This window comes from Guillardia theta (genome assembly GCF_000315625.1).
Source record: "Guillardia theta CCMP2712 unplaced genomic scaffold GUITHscaffold_39, whole genome shotgun sequence".
Lineage (NCBI taxonomy): Eukaryota > Cryptophyceae > Pyrenomonadales > Geminigeraceae > Guillardia > Guillardia theta.
The window spans coordinates 232,358-245,990 of NW_005434635.1; the positions used below are offsets into that span (position 1 = coordinate 232,358).

The window sequence follows — 13,633 nt, forward strand, 5'->3', positions numbered from 1 at the left end:
GCAGTTCCAGCTCAACGGTTCAAGTCCGGCGCCCGGCGCAGCGTGACCGTCCTGGTGTGACTGCTGCTGTGTCGCATTGGCCTGCCCGGTTACCGGCGCCGATGCCATGGATCGAGATCAAGCTTGTTTGAAGAGATTCATTCTTTGCACTCTAAGACCCGTCATCGTCACGAGCGTGCTGCTCTCAAAAGCTCCGGACCAGAACAGTTCGTCATCAGGAGGTCTATTGCTGCGTGAATTTGATCAGTGCGTGAACTTGATGTATACTACTGTAAGAAGATGATATCATTCAGCATATCAGAGCCATTGCCCTCATTGAGTACACGACAGGGAAGCTTTCAACATCGCAACGCGTCATGTTGTCAGTCAGAGGGAGAGACCAAGGTACACGACAAGCAGGTCGGACGAGGATGTAAAGCGGTGTGACGTGATATGTACTGTGCTCACAGGTACACATCTTTACTCAAAGTTAAGAAAAGATCTGTACCAGTACTGTACGTACCACTGTACTGGGATCGTAATATGATGACAAAAGATTTTTGCTGTACCCTTCCTAGGACTTCCTAGGACCTCCCTCACACCATTTCCGCCGAGTGGAGACGGGGATGGCGACTGTTAGAGGCAGAGGATGGGGGGAGGACACAAGGACAGAGGGCAGGGGAGAGGAACTGCATGGAGGAAGTAAAATGAGTGAGTTTTGGAGGGAGATGGTGATTTTCATTGGACGGGATCAGACTTAGTTGGAGCGAATGCCTTGTGAGATGTTTTTCATCCTCCTAGACAGACATGCATGTCTTGACAAGAAGGAAACAACTTCAACGACATGCACCAGCCATCTGCTACAAGGGGGATAACCATATCATTGCAGGATTAACAAAGGGAGTATCTGCATGGATAACTCCAATCGCGTCGGGTCCACTCAAGATCCCATAGCCGCTGGTGACTGCAACCATTGTTGCGTTGGGTTCTTCTGTTCTGACAATTTTTCAGGCCATGGTTCAACTAATAACAGATTGTCTGGTGGGTATGATGAAGCGAACTACATGTGAGTAGATGTTTGGCTCTTCCAAATGGGCTGATGTTATTGGGTTCCATAGGCAAATCAGCCGTCTCGAACAGTTCAGTACTGTAGAGGTATTTGAAGGTGTTTAAGTCTGCTGTGTTGTTCACATGTTCTTGATAGATGGGGCCACACGACTCGAGCAATTCCTGGCATGGTTTAGCCTTTGATCAATTACAAGGGGCTTCTTCCCTTCCAGCCAGTGCTCGAAGTCTGACTGAAGGTCATGCCCCTTTTCTGTCAGCAATCCGTGACATGGATGTGTTTGCTCAGGGTCTGATGCCGCAGAAAAGGTGGATTCCCTGACCAGGCTCAACAAGGCTTGCGATCGTTGCAGGAAATCGAAGCTCAAGTGTGATTGGTCAAAGCCTTGTGCCCGCTGCGTGGAAGACGGTGTCCCGGAGCTCTGCCAGTTGACTGCACGCAAGAGCAGAAAAGTCTCAGACAGGCTCTGCACGAGCACGGCATGCGAGCCTTGCAGGATAGCCAAGGCTCGATGCGATGCAAATCGTCCTTGCTCCAGGTGCTGCAAGCTCGGTAAGCAGCCCCAGTGTGTCGACCACTTGGTGGCTGTCGCAGACCGTCCGCTACCCTTCAGGAACGGCAAGCTGATCTTCGGAGACGAGCTGGACAACACCTTTCATGTTGACTTCGGGAGGTTAGGCTGGGCGTATGGGCCCATCCGAAGGTGCTGGGAGTGGGGACATGACCCTGTAGCGATCCTGAGGATCTTCGAAGACCTTCCGCTTTACTTCCAGAACATTCTCCGTGTCGGGCTGACTGCCATCGAGATCGTTCAGAGGCACATGCAGAGCAAGCGCAATACTGCCGACCGGCTCCTTGCGACCAACGAGGCTCAGGCAAGGCCGATCCCCAGCGGATTCGAAGGTTTCGAGGATTACCAAGATCAGATGTGGGACCTCAACGAGGACGTTGGGTACCTGAAGCTCAAGTGGCGCAAGGTGCAGGAAGAGAGGGCAAGCTTGCAGATCAACAACTCGGTCTCTCGCATCTTTGGGACGCACAAGGAGGAAGTCCTCGCGCGTCTTGCCCGCCATGAGCTGCCGCTGTTGACCAGCGAGTTCGAGTGGCTGTGCCGGGTCATGGACCTGATCTTCTTCTCCATCTCCCCTAACTCGGGCAAGCCCATGATCCGCTTCGAACGGATTCACCACGTGGTTGGCAAAGAGTTCAAGTCTGCTCTGGCTTGTATCACCAACACGTGGGATCACGACTGGTCGGGCAACGTGCGAGCAGCGGCTTTCTGTCTGCGGCGGGTGCGTCCTCCTGCTCCCCCCCCGCCTCCCCCTGCAGCTAACACGATTCTGTGCAGGTCTCGATCGATGAATTTGATGCCCTCAGGAGCACCAACGCGTGCATGCGCCCTGTTACTCAGCACTGCCTAGGGGACATGTCGGCCCACCAGATGCTGGACACTTACCAAATGGACGTGGAGGTAGAGAGAGGAGAGGACGAGGGAGGAGAGGAGCTGACAATGAGCATGGCAGAAGCTCAAGATTTCGAACATGAAGCAGACGGAGCAGGGAAGGGAGATTTTGTGGAAGCTCGCAGACCTCTCGCAGACGCAACTTGCACCGGTAGTGGCGTATGCGGAGCAGCTGAAGAGGGCGAATGGGAGCTACGATGTTTTCTGACGACAGTTGTGCTGATCCTCCACATAGTCTCTTTGACCATGGATGTCTTTTAAACCCCCTCCCTCTTACCCTTCGGGTAACGCATTAAGCTCCTCTACCTCCCTTGGTCCTACTTTGCTGCTATCAATTTCATATGAATGCCGATAAAATTTGTTCGAGTCAAGAGCCGGTGAGGCATCAGGGCCATCCGGCGAAGGGAGGATGACGTGTCAGGGGTATGCATGCCAGAAGACGTCCATGCTCGCTCCGATGAGCGAGTGATTCTGCCATGGGCAGGTCAGGGTGAGGGTGAGGGTGAGGAGGAGGAGGAGGAGTTTGAGGGGCAAGATGAGGGGCAAGAGGTCGGGAGATTTCTTGCTACCTTGTCAGCAGCAGCGAGCTCGAACGCCAGCCGACCGAAGTTGGACGAGAAGGTCCCCACGAAGTCACTAAGACGAGGGTCAGCGACACCAAGTAGCACTTCCTTCCCTTCCTGCTCTCCACACGCTCGTGCCCCTCCTGCCTCACCCTCCTCCTCCCTCTACCTCCTATTGCAACTCCTGCGCCAACCCCCGTCCCTCCCCACTTTGCTCCTGCTCCACCTCCCCCCATCCTCCTGTATCTCCTGCACCTCGTGCTGTCAGGCCCCAAAATACCAGCCTGTCCCTCATCCTCCCCTCCTCCCTCCTTCCCAGCTGCATCCCTCCTGCTCCTTCTCCTGCTCCTCGTGTCCCTCCTCTCCCGCCCCCTCTGCGCTGACCTGCACTGAGAGAGGATCATGAGGTTGACGATCGCGTCAACCCCGAGCTGAGTTGCATTGATGCTGTGCATCTCCACCGCCTGTTGGACCTCAGCTGGGCTAGAGCTCCCCACTGACGTACCTTGTCCGTAGCAGTGCTCACTCCCCTCACTTCCCCTTGCCTCGAGATCACGTCGACGTCGCTCCTCCCTCCCTCCTCCCTCCCCCACTTCCTCGCAGCCTCGAGTGCCGCAGGGTCGTCGGTGGAGAGATAGATGGCGTACCGTTGCTGCTGTTCCCTGCTGGGGAGGAGCTGGGCCCGTGCTCTTGACAGGTCGCGTGCGGCCTCGAGGTACATGTCGAGGGGGATGACGGAGCTCTCGGTCTTCTTGTCGCCATGGCGAACGTGGACGCCGACGAAGAGAGGAGGAAGACGGAGAAGTTGACGCTCGCCATTGACCAAGGCCTGAGGGAACGAGGAGACAAGCAAGGTCAGGGAGTTGATGAGTGAGTGAGTGAGTGAGTGAGTGAGTGAGTGAGTGAGTGAGTGAGTGAGTGAGTGAGTGAGTGAGTGAGTGAGTGAGTGAGTGAGTGAGGAAGGGGGGGGGGGGGGCAGTAGTGACGGGGAAGATGCTGGGGTGTGCTGCGGGCCGAGACGTTCCGACCTGCATCTTCCAGTTGAGTCTTAACATGAACTTGACGATCTGCGACCTCCACCACATGAGCCCTCGATGTCTCAACCTGCGTCTCTGATCAGAGAACCTCCCTCCTCTCACTTCGGGTTCAAGAATCACATCCCAACCCCCTCACTGCTTCCTCCTTCCCGCACACTTGAGAGCTCTCCCTTCTCCCCTCCCTCCTTTACTCCTCCCTCTCAATCCAGCCCCTCTTGGACCTCCTCCCTCCTTCTCCCTCCCCTCCTCCTCTCCTTCCAAACAAACGCGGCAGGTCGTGATGGCAGGAACTACCTCTCAGGCACGAAGACTCGATTCTCCTTCCTGTTCAAGTAGTTGTCTAGCCGGCAGTCGGTGAACAGAACTCTCCGGCCCTCCTGGAGGCATCGGAGACGCCACGGGTCAACAGGGTCAGCACCTGCCTACGAAGACGTGCAAGGTCAACATTCTCCTGGGTCAGCTTGAACGGCTCCCCTTGCTCGTCCATCTCCTTGCTCCTCATCCCTCGCATGACCTGCTCTTCCGTGCACTTGCTGAGAGGCTCGAAATAACATTGGAACGATCTGCGGACAATCAGTCTCTGAACTCGTCTCCTCACTCCTGCTCCTGCTCCTGCTCCTGCTCCTGCTCCTGCTCCTGCTCCTGCTCCTGCTCCTGCTCCTGCTCCTGCTCCTGCTCCTGCTCCTGCTCCTGCTCCTGCTCCTGTCGCTTTCCTTCTTTCCTGTCTCTCCTCCTCCTTTTCTTCCTTTGTCCCCTCCCCTCACCTCGAAGGGCAGTCAGCAGGATCGGTGTACCACCTGCACGGAATCAGCTCCCTCCTCCTCTCCCTCTGCATCGAGCGACCAGTTGTCCCTGCTCCGTGCGATGAGCGTCCTGTTGGTGCGGAAGGCGTAGGAGAGAGCGACGGACATCACGTGCATCTGCAGCAACTTCATCCATCGCGCCTCCATCCCTTCGTCGCAATGCCGACCTGCGCGCCGAAGCCGAAGCCATGAATCTCAGACCCGATCTTTCCTGTCCTGCCGTCTCGCCGGCCGAGTTCGATGACAAGGAACCTATTGCAATCAGGATGGAGTCATTTGATTCCTATAGGGAGAGCAGAGGGGGAGGGGGAGGGAAAGGTGTAGGGGGAGGGTTGTAAAGCTCAACCCCCCGCCCCACCCCCCTTGAACTCACCCCAAAGTTCAAGTGGGGGGAGGCTTTATCACGCACAAGTTTCTACCTTGCTTGTTTACATTTCTTCGGATTTTGCGAGAGAGTGAGTTGTAGTTGAACCCACTCTTCATCTTGCAAGCTTGAACCTGAACTCTGAAGGAGCAACCTGTCATCACAATCATTATCAACATAACCTTATCTTCTCTTTCAAACCCTCTCCTGCTTCTGCTCTTCTTGCCCCCCTCCCTCTCCTTCCCCCCCACCACTCTCCTCCCCTTCTCACAGCTTACATTCGCCTCGCAGCCATTCTCCGCAGGGTCTTCAAGCTCGCTTCGAAGAAAGATTTCTCAACCTCAATCGCCTTTCTGTTGAGGTTGATCTGAAACACTCTTCCTGACGAGTGATCTGTAATCCACCCCGACGTCGCGTCGACTAGCAACTCCCTGGACCCGTCGGTCTTGGCAACACGGTCTCAGTGCGGGACACAGTTGCACAAGTTTCAAATCAGCAATGAAGATGTTGAAATCAGCAAGGGAAGCATTGAACTCAGCACAGAAGAGTTTCAAAATCTGCCATCACACGTCTGAAAATCTCTACCACCTGAGTGTCGACGGGCCCCACGAGCTTCTCATACCGCAAGATGGCACGCCGGGACTGACCAACCTGATCGCCCTGTCACAAGGTCCCGCAGGGCAGCAGCCCAGCGCCTCTTCCTACCTTGACGAGGGCGGAGAGCATGTAGATTTCTACCCACGAGATGATCCGCGCGTTTGGGCCCAGTCTCAGGACGGTCTGAAACGCCCGGCAAGACTCTCTTGTCTTGCCTATGAAGTCAAGTGCGATAGAGATCAGCACCCAGTTGACAGGCCCGCTCGGCAGCTTCGAGCTACGAGGCGCGTCAGTCGGACTCCCAAGGGACGTCAAGGCCGCACATGGCAAGCGCGTAGAAGTTGACAGCTGCCTCGTTCTCCCCGATGGCCTTTAGGTTGTTTGCGAGATGAAACAGCAGCTCCGGCCCGCACCTCTCCGGGTCTTGTTGGTATGCCGCGTACAGGTTGTCGCACACCTGGCGTCCCTCTCAGAACTCAGCGACGAGCGCACAAAGAACGACTTTCTCTGCGTCTCCCGCAAGCTGGTACAGCATGCCGACGGTGTAGCGCAGCGAGATGTTGCGAGGATCGTTGCGAGCAAGCAGCTCAAACATCTTTTGCTCTTGCTCAGATCTCAGATCGCACATAACTCATCGTTACCTCTATCTCTCTCTGCAGACTCACCGACAGCTCTGCTGCATCTGCTGCTGGCGGGCCCATGGAGGGATACGGGAGAAGAAAGATCGAGGCGACGAAAAACGTCACCGCTCTCTGAACCCAGCTCATTGACGATATCCGGAAGAAGCAATACGAGATTGTGGTTCAGGCCATCCTATACGATGCCTGCCAAACATTGCAATCATCATCAGCCTCGCTCTTCCCTCCTCCTCTCCTCGCTTGTCTTCCATCGCCTCACCTTACCGCGCACTCCCCGCCATGTCGTTGTTATCCGCACAATCCTCTTTTTTTTCACTTTTACAAGGAAAAACATATAGGGGTCATTATGACCATCCCCAATGGTCCAAGAAGGGGTGGGTGGCAGTCGAGCTAAACGTTCTGAGGCGAACTCTCTGGTTCGGATCGCTTCCCTTGTCTGCTCCGCCCTCCCTCTTCCAACCCCCCCCACTTCCTCTTCGTCCTCTCCTCCTCCTCCTACCTCTCCTCCACGTGCCTCTCCTCCTAATCTACCTCCTCCCCCTCCTCTTCTTCTCCTGCCTCTCTTTCTCCTATGTCTCTTCCTCCTATCTCTCCTCCCATTATTCCTTCCTCTCATCCACTACTTGTATAGCGGCTTCCTTCCCTTCTGTTGCCTCCTCTCCTTTCTTTCTCCCTCTCATATCCTCCTGTCCATCCTCCCCTTCTCTCTCCATCATTCTCTCCGTGGTCTCACCATATGTTATGCCACAGTCTATCCTGCCTTGAAAGCGCAAGGCTCAATGCTTGAGTTCATCTAGTGCGGTCGCATGTTCCATCGCATCCCCTGCGACAAATATGCATTTCCTCTCCTATTCCTCCTGGCCTCCAGCTATTCTTTCGAGTACCTGAAGCACCCAGAGGATGTCTTGGTTGCCGTGCGCCCAGTTGGGCGGCTGATGGAGTATGGAGCCTACAGGAACTTCTCGATTGAGCTGGGCATCGTGGGCCTGAGCCCTCGTTCCAACTACACGCTCTCCAGTCGTCTTGTGTTCCAGGACTTAAACACTGAGATGATTTGGTGCGAGCGGTTCGCGTGCGTGGGGAGATGGGTGCTGGCCAACCAGGGGGACGTGCAGCATGTGGTGGAGATGATGCCGCTGCCTTCGGGGAGTTATCGGATCGAGTTGGAGATCCGGGACAACCACCCGGACTATGAGAACGAGGAGGATGCGATCATGACGATGTACAACAAGGTCGTCTTCGTCGTGCCTGTCCTAACGGCCCTCCGCCATGCTCCCGGGGAGGCGAAGACCATTGTCTGCATCCCCGTCCTGCCGCGCCGGAATGGCAAGAGGTATGTCGACCAGGCGATCGAATCCGTCGGAGCCAGCGATGTGCCAGTGGACCTGATGATGATGCTGAACGAAGGGGAAGCGAAGCCGGAGGCAGCCCATCACCTTGTGGTGAGGAGGGACAAGGAGATCAAGGCGCCTTGCCTTTTCCTGACTTGGAGGAGAAGTTTGATCCTCGACTTCATCCATATGATGGAGGAGGCTCTCAAGGTTGGGAACCCAACCTGCTTTCTTCCTCCCTTCGCTGACATTTGCCGTTGGGTCAGCAAGCAGCAGAGCACTTCGTGTGGTTGGAGGACGACAGCGTCTTGCTCCCCTGGTGGACTGAAGCCTTGCCAGAGAGCCGGTCTCGCTGTATGATCGCCCTTCATGAGTGCAACTGCCACAGCTGTGAGAAGATTGGGTAAGGGAGGAGTGAGTTTGATGTCTTGACGTGTGCATAATTCCTTGCTCTCAGAGTCTACAACGGAGTGGGGATGGTGGCAGTCCTCTTTTTTCGCAGCAGTCTGGTCGGATTCATTGACTTCTTGCGGAAAGAGGAGGGGAAGGGAAACTTTTTTGTTCCCCTGGACGAGCAAGCTCTTCGATACTGCAAGAGGTTGATGCCATTTGCTTCTTCTCTTTGTTCATCCTGCTTTCAGGTCCTCCTCCCTCCCTCCCGCAAGCTTCTACCTTCCCACGGCTGCGATCCACATGGGGGATGTTGCTTTGGGGACGACAAAACCTGACATGCGAATGAAACTGAACATCTCTTATCCTCGCGATGGCGAAGTGTTCAACTCTTCCCAGATTGTCGGGATGGGGATTTCGGTACAGACATCCTGCTTGTGAGGCCTTCTTCTCATCTTCATGCAGGTTTCTGGGTTCGTCTTTGATGCAGAATATGCTTGGCTGTTGCGAATCAACGACAAGTTCGTTCATCAGAGGAACTTCCAGGTTCCCGCACCGGTGGATCATTTTGATTGCACCGACAATGCAGTATGGGCCGATCACGTGAAACGGTTGAATCTGCTGATCGGGAAGAATGTTGTGGAAGTGAAGATCTACGAGCTCGAGTCTCATGTCAACCAGCAGTTGATTGAAGCCAGCATCACAGTTGTTGTTGCAGATCCTGAGAACTCTAGTGGAATTGATTCCACTAGTCCCACGGTAAGTGAGGAAACAGCAAGCGAAGGGCGAGGGCAGGGCAGTTGCTCAGATTCTCATAATTACAATCAGCGAGCGTCTGTTTGCCCTCCATGACAACGTGGGGTGGTGGAGATCTTGGTAGGATCGGTATGGGAGATGCCTCCTGCACCTCAATCCCTATCTTCGTCCTGACTACTTCAGACCGCAAGCGTGTTCACAAAAGGCAGATGCTGCATTCGATGGGAATTGTTCACTCCTCGATCGTCTTGGTGGAGGTCGACCAGACAGGAGAAGAGCAAAGTTGTGCAGTTGGATCTATCATCCCAACCCTCCTCTCAGGCAACGCAGAGGATGGCTGCGAATTTCGGTCGGAAGCCCTGAGGCAGCTCATCCGGAGCAACGTGGTGGAGGGAGTCAACATGTTGGGTGTGTGTGGCGATAGCCTCTCCTTTCTCTCTCTCTCGCCTCCTTGCAGCAAGTTGCGAAGTTGATGGAGGACTTGCCCTCGTCCGCTCACGTGCTGTTTCTCGATGTGCAAGAGGAGGCGTGCCACGAGTGCTGCCTCCTCGGGTGTGCAGCCATCAAGGCGCAGCAGGGGAACAGAAGCCATGATCTTCATCAGGAGAGGAGCCATGAGGTGTATGGAGGAAGCGGCGGATGTCACGGGGGGGGGATCTGGGGTTCCGAGTATTCACTGCGGTTCCTCCAGTCTCCTTCTCGGATGGACAGGAGAAGCATCGTTGGCTCAAGGCCATGCCAGGCAGAGGGATGTAGCATCCAGTGGAGATAATGGTGGTCGGCCGGCTGAAGAAGCATCAAGATCCGTCGCACGAAGAAGGGAAGAAGACGGTCGAAGTGATGGGGGTGAAGAGAGCCATGGAACAGCTCAGGTGGGATGGAAGGTTTCTTGTCATCTTGCAGCAATCATCTAGTCGAGGTTACGGCATGGATGAAGTGTGCAGTCGAATGGTTATGACGGCAGAAGAGGATCTGGAGCAAGACTCCCTCTCTCCCCAAGCCTCTGTTTCAAGTCGATGAGCAACATCACATCAACACCCGTCTCTGTTGTGTTTCTCAATGTTTTACTTGACAACCCACCGGAATCAAAGTGCGATCACACCATTCCTCTGACTAGGATCTTGTCCAGCACGCTGGAGTCGCTTAGTGACGGTTGTAGAAGTAGTCCCACTGGTGGCGGGCACGGCGCCAGTCATCATAGGATGCGGCATCGTTGGCGCGGTAGTAGGTGTCCTCAGACTCCTGGTAGAGAGCACGAGCCTGGGTGTTCTGAACGAACGCCTGGGTGTAGAGGTTAGCAGCCTTCTTGCCGTAGAGGATGGTGCGCATCTTATCTGCGGAACAAAATAGAATCAGTACCGAGAAGAGAATGAGATGATGTAAGACATTTCGCAAACATTTCGCAAACAGTACACAGCACCAAAGTCACAGATGAATGAATTTCACACAGTATACAAAAAAAAGTGAAGAACAGTGATAATGAGAGAAAGGTACACAGAAACATAACCACAAACCCGTACTTGCATCAACATGAAATGAATCTTTGTTGGGGTACAGGGTACACTTTCAAGCATTGCATCGTGAATATTCTGCACATTGCATCGAGAAAAATTATGATTAATGAATACGCAATGCAAGAAGAACATTGAACTGATGCTACATCATCACAGAATAATATCTCATACACACATGTCAAATCATGAAAGGCACCCGTCAATTCTAACCAACAAAACAAGGAAAGACCACAGAGACATCAGTACACCACGCGCATCTCATTCAAGGAAATCATGTGATGATCATTCCAAGCGCTGGGCACACTACACGTCTCTCCTCCATCGCCTCCCCGCTCCTTCTCCACTTCCTCTCGCGCGCGCATGGCCCACCTCTTCTGGTGACGACTCTTCGTGCCCCCCTGAAGAGCCGTCCTCGACCGTTACACCCCTTCAAAACGTTATTTTATCCGTTATATAGATTCAATAACCGTTACTTAAACGTGATTGCCGTATGATGTACGGGTGGTCATCATCCTGTACCCACCACCTTTAGTGAAATGCAATATGTTTTATAGGGGTACTTTTGAAAAATCAGGGGTACTGTAGCTTTTGCCGTTGGCTATTACCCACTCTTGCCTCCCCATCCTGACAGTGGGAATTCATGGGGTGCAGGCTGCACCCCACCCCTATCTTTCCCTGTATTGTAAGAGCAAAATGGGGGTGGGTGATGTTCACAGATAAGAGTTGACCCTACCCACCACGGGAATGTGAGCATGTGTATGTTCAATAGGAGGGTAGGGGTATGTACCCTCACCCCACTTTTCTAGGATCTCGTGGGTATGCTGAGATGAGGATGCTACAGGGCGGAGAATGGTGATGGAAAAGCGCATGAACAAGGGCGAAGGAAGAAGGAAGAGAGAAGAAGGAGGAGAGGGGATCGTGAGAAATAAAAAGGAGGAAAGGAGGAGGAGGAAGAAGATGCAGACGTTGAGATGTGCTGGGAAGCTAGAATGGTTTTCTCGTGGCTCGAGAGGGGATGTGGAGCACAACAGAAGGCGGGTCTTCAAAGATTCCTGCTGGAAGCATGAATGAGAATGTAATTGAAAATCGGTATTTGTTGCATTTTCGAGCCAAAATCATGAAGGAGCATCAGAAAAATTGTTACAAATGAGTTTGAGAGCTAAATGCAGCCACTGGATACTAAAGATGCATGTCGTTTCGGAACTAATGCAAATCCGCTTTCAACCTCTTCGCTATTTTATTTACAATGACCTGTAGGCATGGATACGCCAGGATTTTCTCCTGTCACGCCATTACAACAGAGGAGGAACTTGGCTTCAGCTACAATCCTGCAGAAGAAATCTGCCCTGCGGCAGCGACATGGGGTAGTTCATCTGCTGGTAATCTGGCAGGAAGTACTCACTGTGCCTGTCTGCAGCAAGTCGGTCGAACTCCGGGGCCTGAAGATGCCCCCACCTTGAGAGACTCTGCTCAAAGACAAGGATACATTGACGCCGATCATGAGCGTGAGATTCATTCGGAGTTCGATTTGCTATATGCGGATGCCCAGGCATCGAGGTAAGCTGAATGTGATGTCATGCAACGATTCGCTGCCATCTAACTTCTGGCGGCAGGGGAGCAGGAAGTGGTCCAGGGCTGGGCAACACGTACAGGCGAGTTGGACAACAAAACTTCGACCCCAACACACCGATGGTCAGAAAATCGATCCCTTCTCCCTCCCCACCCCTCCTCCCTTGGTTCTTGTGTCTTTCTTTGTCTGCTGCATTGCGCTGTCCTGCTCCCCTTCATCCAAACCAGCTCTCTCAGCGTAGGATTTTTCCTTGGTCCGCTTATCCCCATGCGGCTGAGGCAAGTAACCTGCGCGATATCTGCGGTTGGACGGGTCTTGCTTGCAAGACGCCATTCTTGCAAGTTCCTTTCAACCCAACAGTCTCTTTTCCTTACTTCTTCTTTCCTTCAAACACATTCTTTGTTATTGTGTTGATGTGGCTTTGATACAGGGTGGTTTCTTTTCGCCTCAACAATCTACATTCATTTCTGGTCAATTGCCGTGAACCTTAAAAAAAGTGGTGATTCTTTCTTCAGCTATGTCGCCGATAGCGAATAACAACATGCACGAACTCACGTTTGCCACTCCTCATCACACTCGTCAGGTTCAACTCATTCCTTCTTCTCTTTCACCGGTTGATTTTGCCCAGCTTGCATTCCAGCATGAGAATACAGCAGCTATGCATCCAGCCATGTAAATCTTGGTTTTGAATCTTGTTTCCCTGAAACGTATCTAGGCCTACCTCCACGGCAGACACTGAAGCTGATCGTTGGGTAACCATATTTGGATTTCCGCAGGTAGAACTTCAAGGTTCGAAGCACATGCTTTCTTATGTTGTCTGTCAGGGATATCAAGATGGTGTGCTGCGTTACATGAGAGATAGGGGGGAGATCGGTAGGTCTCCATTCAACTTTGATCTTTTCATTTTGTTTTAGTTTTTTATGAGAGAGATTTCAGAGGAATGGAAATATTCTGGGACGAACTACCTGGCGGTGAAATTCAAGGATCAAGAGACTGGTACGCCGGACATTTGTTGCTTCTTATGGTAGTAACGAAGGTTTGTCAGTGGCTGAGGCGCTTGGCTTGAATGGTTCGATCATGCCAGGAGATGGTGGGCAAAATTTGATCAACGCCTGAACAGGCCGGCATTGATTCTAACGCTTCCCTGCTGTACCTCAGGACTTCCCGGGGACAACTTCATGATCGGAGTCAAACGTGGAGCTCAACTTGGCAATTTCAATTTGCAAGAGTGAGAGAGAGAAGCTGTCATGTGTCAAGGCTAACGTTGAGAAGGAAAAGACCATCGCAATTGGACAAAGCTGCTGCCAACCCGTCATCAGTCAAGGACAAGAATCCTGTTGTCACCAAGAACTCAGCTTTGCGAGGGGGAAGGTTGTGGGATTTCCTGATTGTTTTCACTTTTTCTGACATTCTTTTTGTATTTGTCACGGTTCAGCTTCGGAAGATTTTTATCGGAACTCTTTGAAATCACAGATCTTAACGGATGAGTAAATCAGTGACTTCCGAATGTGAAATTTCCACTATAGCTTGACCACGCCGCCGCACTGCTAGGACGGTCACGGG

At 53.0% G+C, this 13,633-nt stretch overlaps 5 protein-coding genes across 5 annotated transcripts; 3 read left to right on the forward strand and 2 right to left on the reverse strand.

Moving 5' to 3' along the window:
- Nucleotides 1-890: 890 nt before the first annotated feature.
- GUITHDRAFT_109415 (hypothetical protein) lies at nucleotides 891-2,715 on the forward strand (the record flags this gene model as incomplete). The annotated part of the gene is made up of 7 exons (XM_005831563.1): nucleotides 891-939; nucleotides 991-1,045; nucleotides 1,098-1,134; nucleotides 1,184-1,283; nucleotides 1,334-2,337; nucleotides 2,394-2,516; nucleotides 2,569-2,715. The coding sequence occupies 7 exons, from the start codon at nucleotides 891-893 to the stop codon at nucleotides 2,713-2,715; spliced, it is 1,515 nt and encodes a 504-aa protein (XP_005831620.1).
- Nucleotides 2,716-2,924: 209 nt separating this feature from the next.
- On the reverse strand, nucleotides 2,925-6,572 carry GUITHDRAFT_139577 (hypothetical protein; the record flags this gene model as incomplete). Its single annotated transcript, XM_005831564.1, has 16 exons — nucleotides 2,925-2,978; nucleotides 3,077-3,143; nucleotides 3,455-3,534; nucleotides 3,576-3,899; nucleotides 4,099-4,174; nucleotides 4,402-4,484; nucleotides 4,526-4,670; nucleotides 4,872-4,904; nucleotides 4,951-5,027; nucleotides 5,078-5,162; nucleotides 5,330-5,428; nucleotides 5,553-5,719; nucleotides 5,863-5,925; nucleotides 5,980-6,148; nucleotides 6,195-6,328; nucleotides 6,537-6,572. The coding sequence occupies 16 exons, from the start codon at nucleotides 6,570-6,572 to the stop codon at nucleotides 2,925-2,927; spliced, it is 1,692 nt and encodes a 563-aa protein (XP_005831621.1).
- A 743-nt stretch (nucleotides 6,573-7,315) lies between these two features.
- Nucleotides 7,316-9,758, forward strand: GUITHDRAFT_139578 (hypothetical protein; the record flags this gene model as incomplete). Its single annotated transcript, XM_005831565.1, has 7 exons — nucleotides 7,316-8,159; nucleotides 8,180-8,243; nucleotides 8,298-8,438; nucleotides 8,482-8,650; nucleotides 8,696-8,989; nucleotides 9,178-9,396; nucleotides 9,444-9,758. 7 exons carry the CDS (start codon nucleotides 7,316-7,318, stop codon nucleotides 9,756-9,758), a joined length of 2,046 nt encoding a protein of 681 aa, XP_005831622.1.
- Nucleotides 9,759-10,127: 369 nt separating this feature from the next.
- Nucleotides 10,128-10,315, reverse strand: GUITHDRAFT_152931 (hypothetical protein; the record flags this gene model as incomplete). The annotated part of the gene is made up of 1 exon (XM_005831566.1): nucleotides 10,128-10,315. The coding sequence occupies one exon, from the start codon at nucleotides 10,313-10,315 to the stop codon at nucleotides 10,130-10,132; it is 186 nt and encodes a 61-aa protein (XP_005831623.1).
- Nucleotides 10,316-11,759: 1,444 nt separating this feature from the next.
- Nucleotides 11,760-13,535, forward strand: NUP35 (Nup35, nuclear pore complex component; the record flags this gene model as incomplete). The annotated part of the gene is made up of 12 exons (XM_005831567.1): nucleotides 11,760-11,864; nucleotides 11,918-12,057; nucleotides 12,114-12,192; nucleotides 12,501-12,540; nucleotides 12,586-12,653; nucleotides 12,699-12,742; nucleotides 12,786-12,846; nucleotides 12,895-12,943; nucleotides 13,007-13,066; nucleotides 13,116-13,160; nucleotides 13,229-13,298; nucleotides 13,343-13,535. 12 exons carry the CDS (start codon nucleotides 11,760-11,762, stop codon nucleotides 13,533-13,535), a joined length of 954 nt encoding a protein of 317 aa, XP_005831624.1.
- Nucleotides 13,536-13,633: the final 98 nt, after the last annotated feature.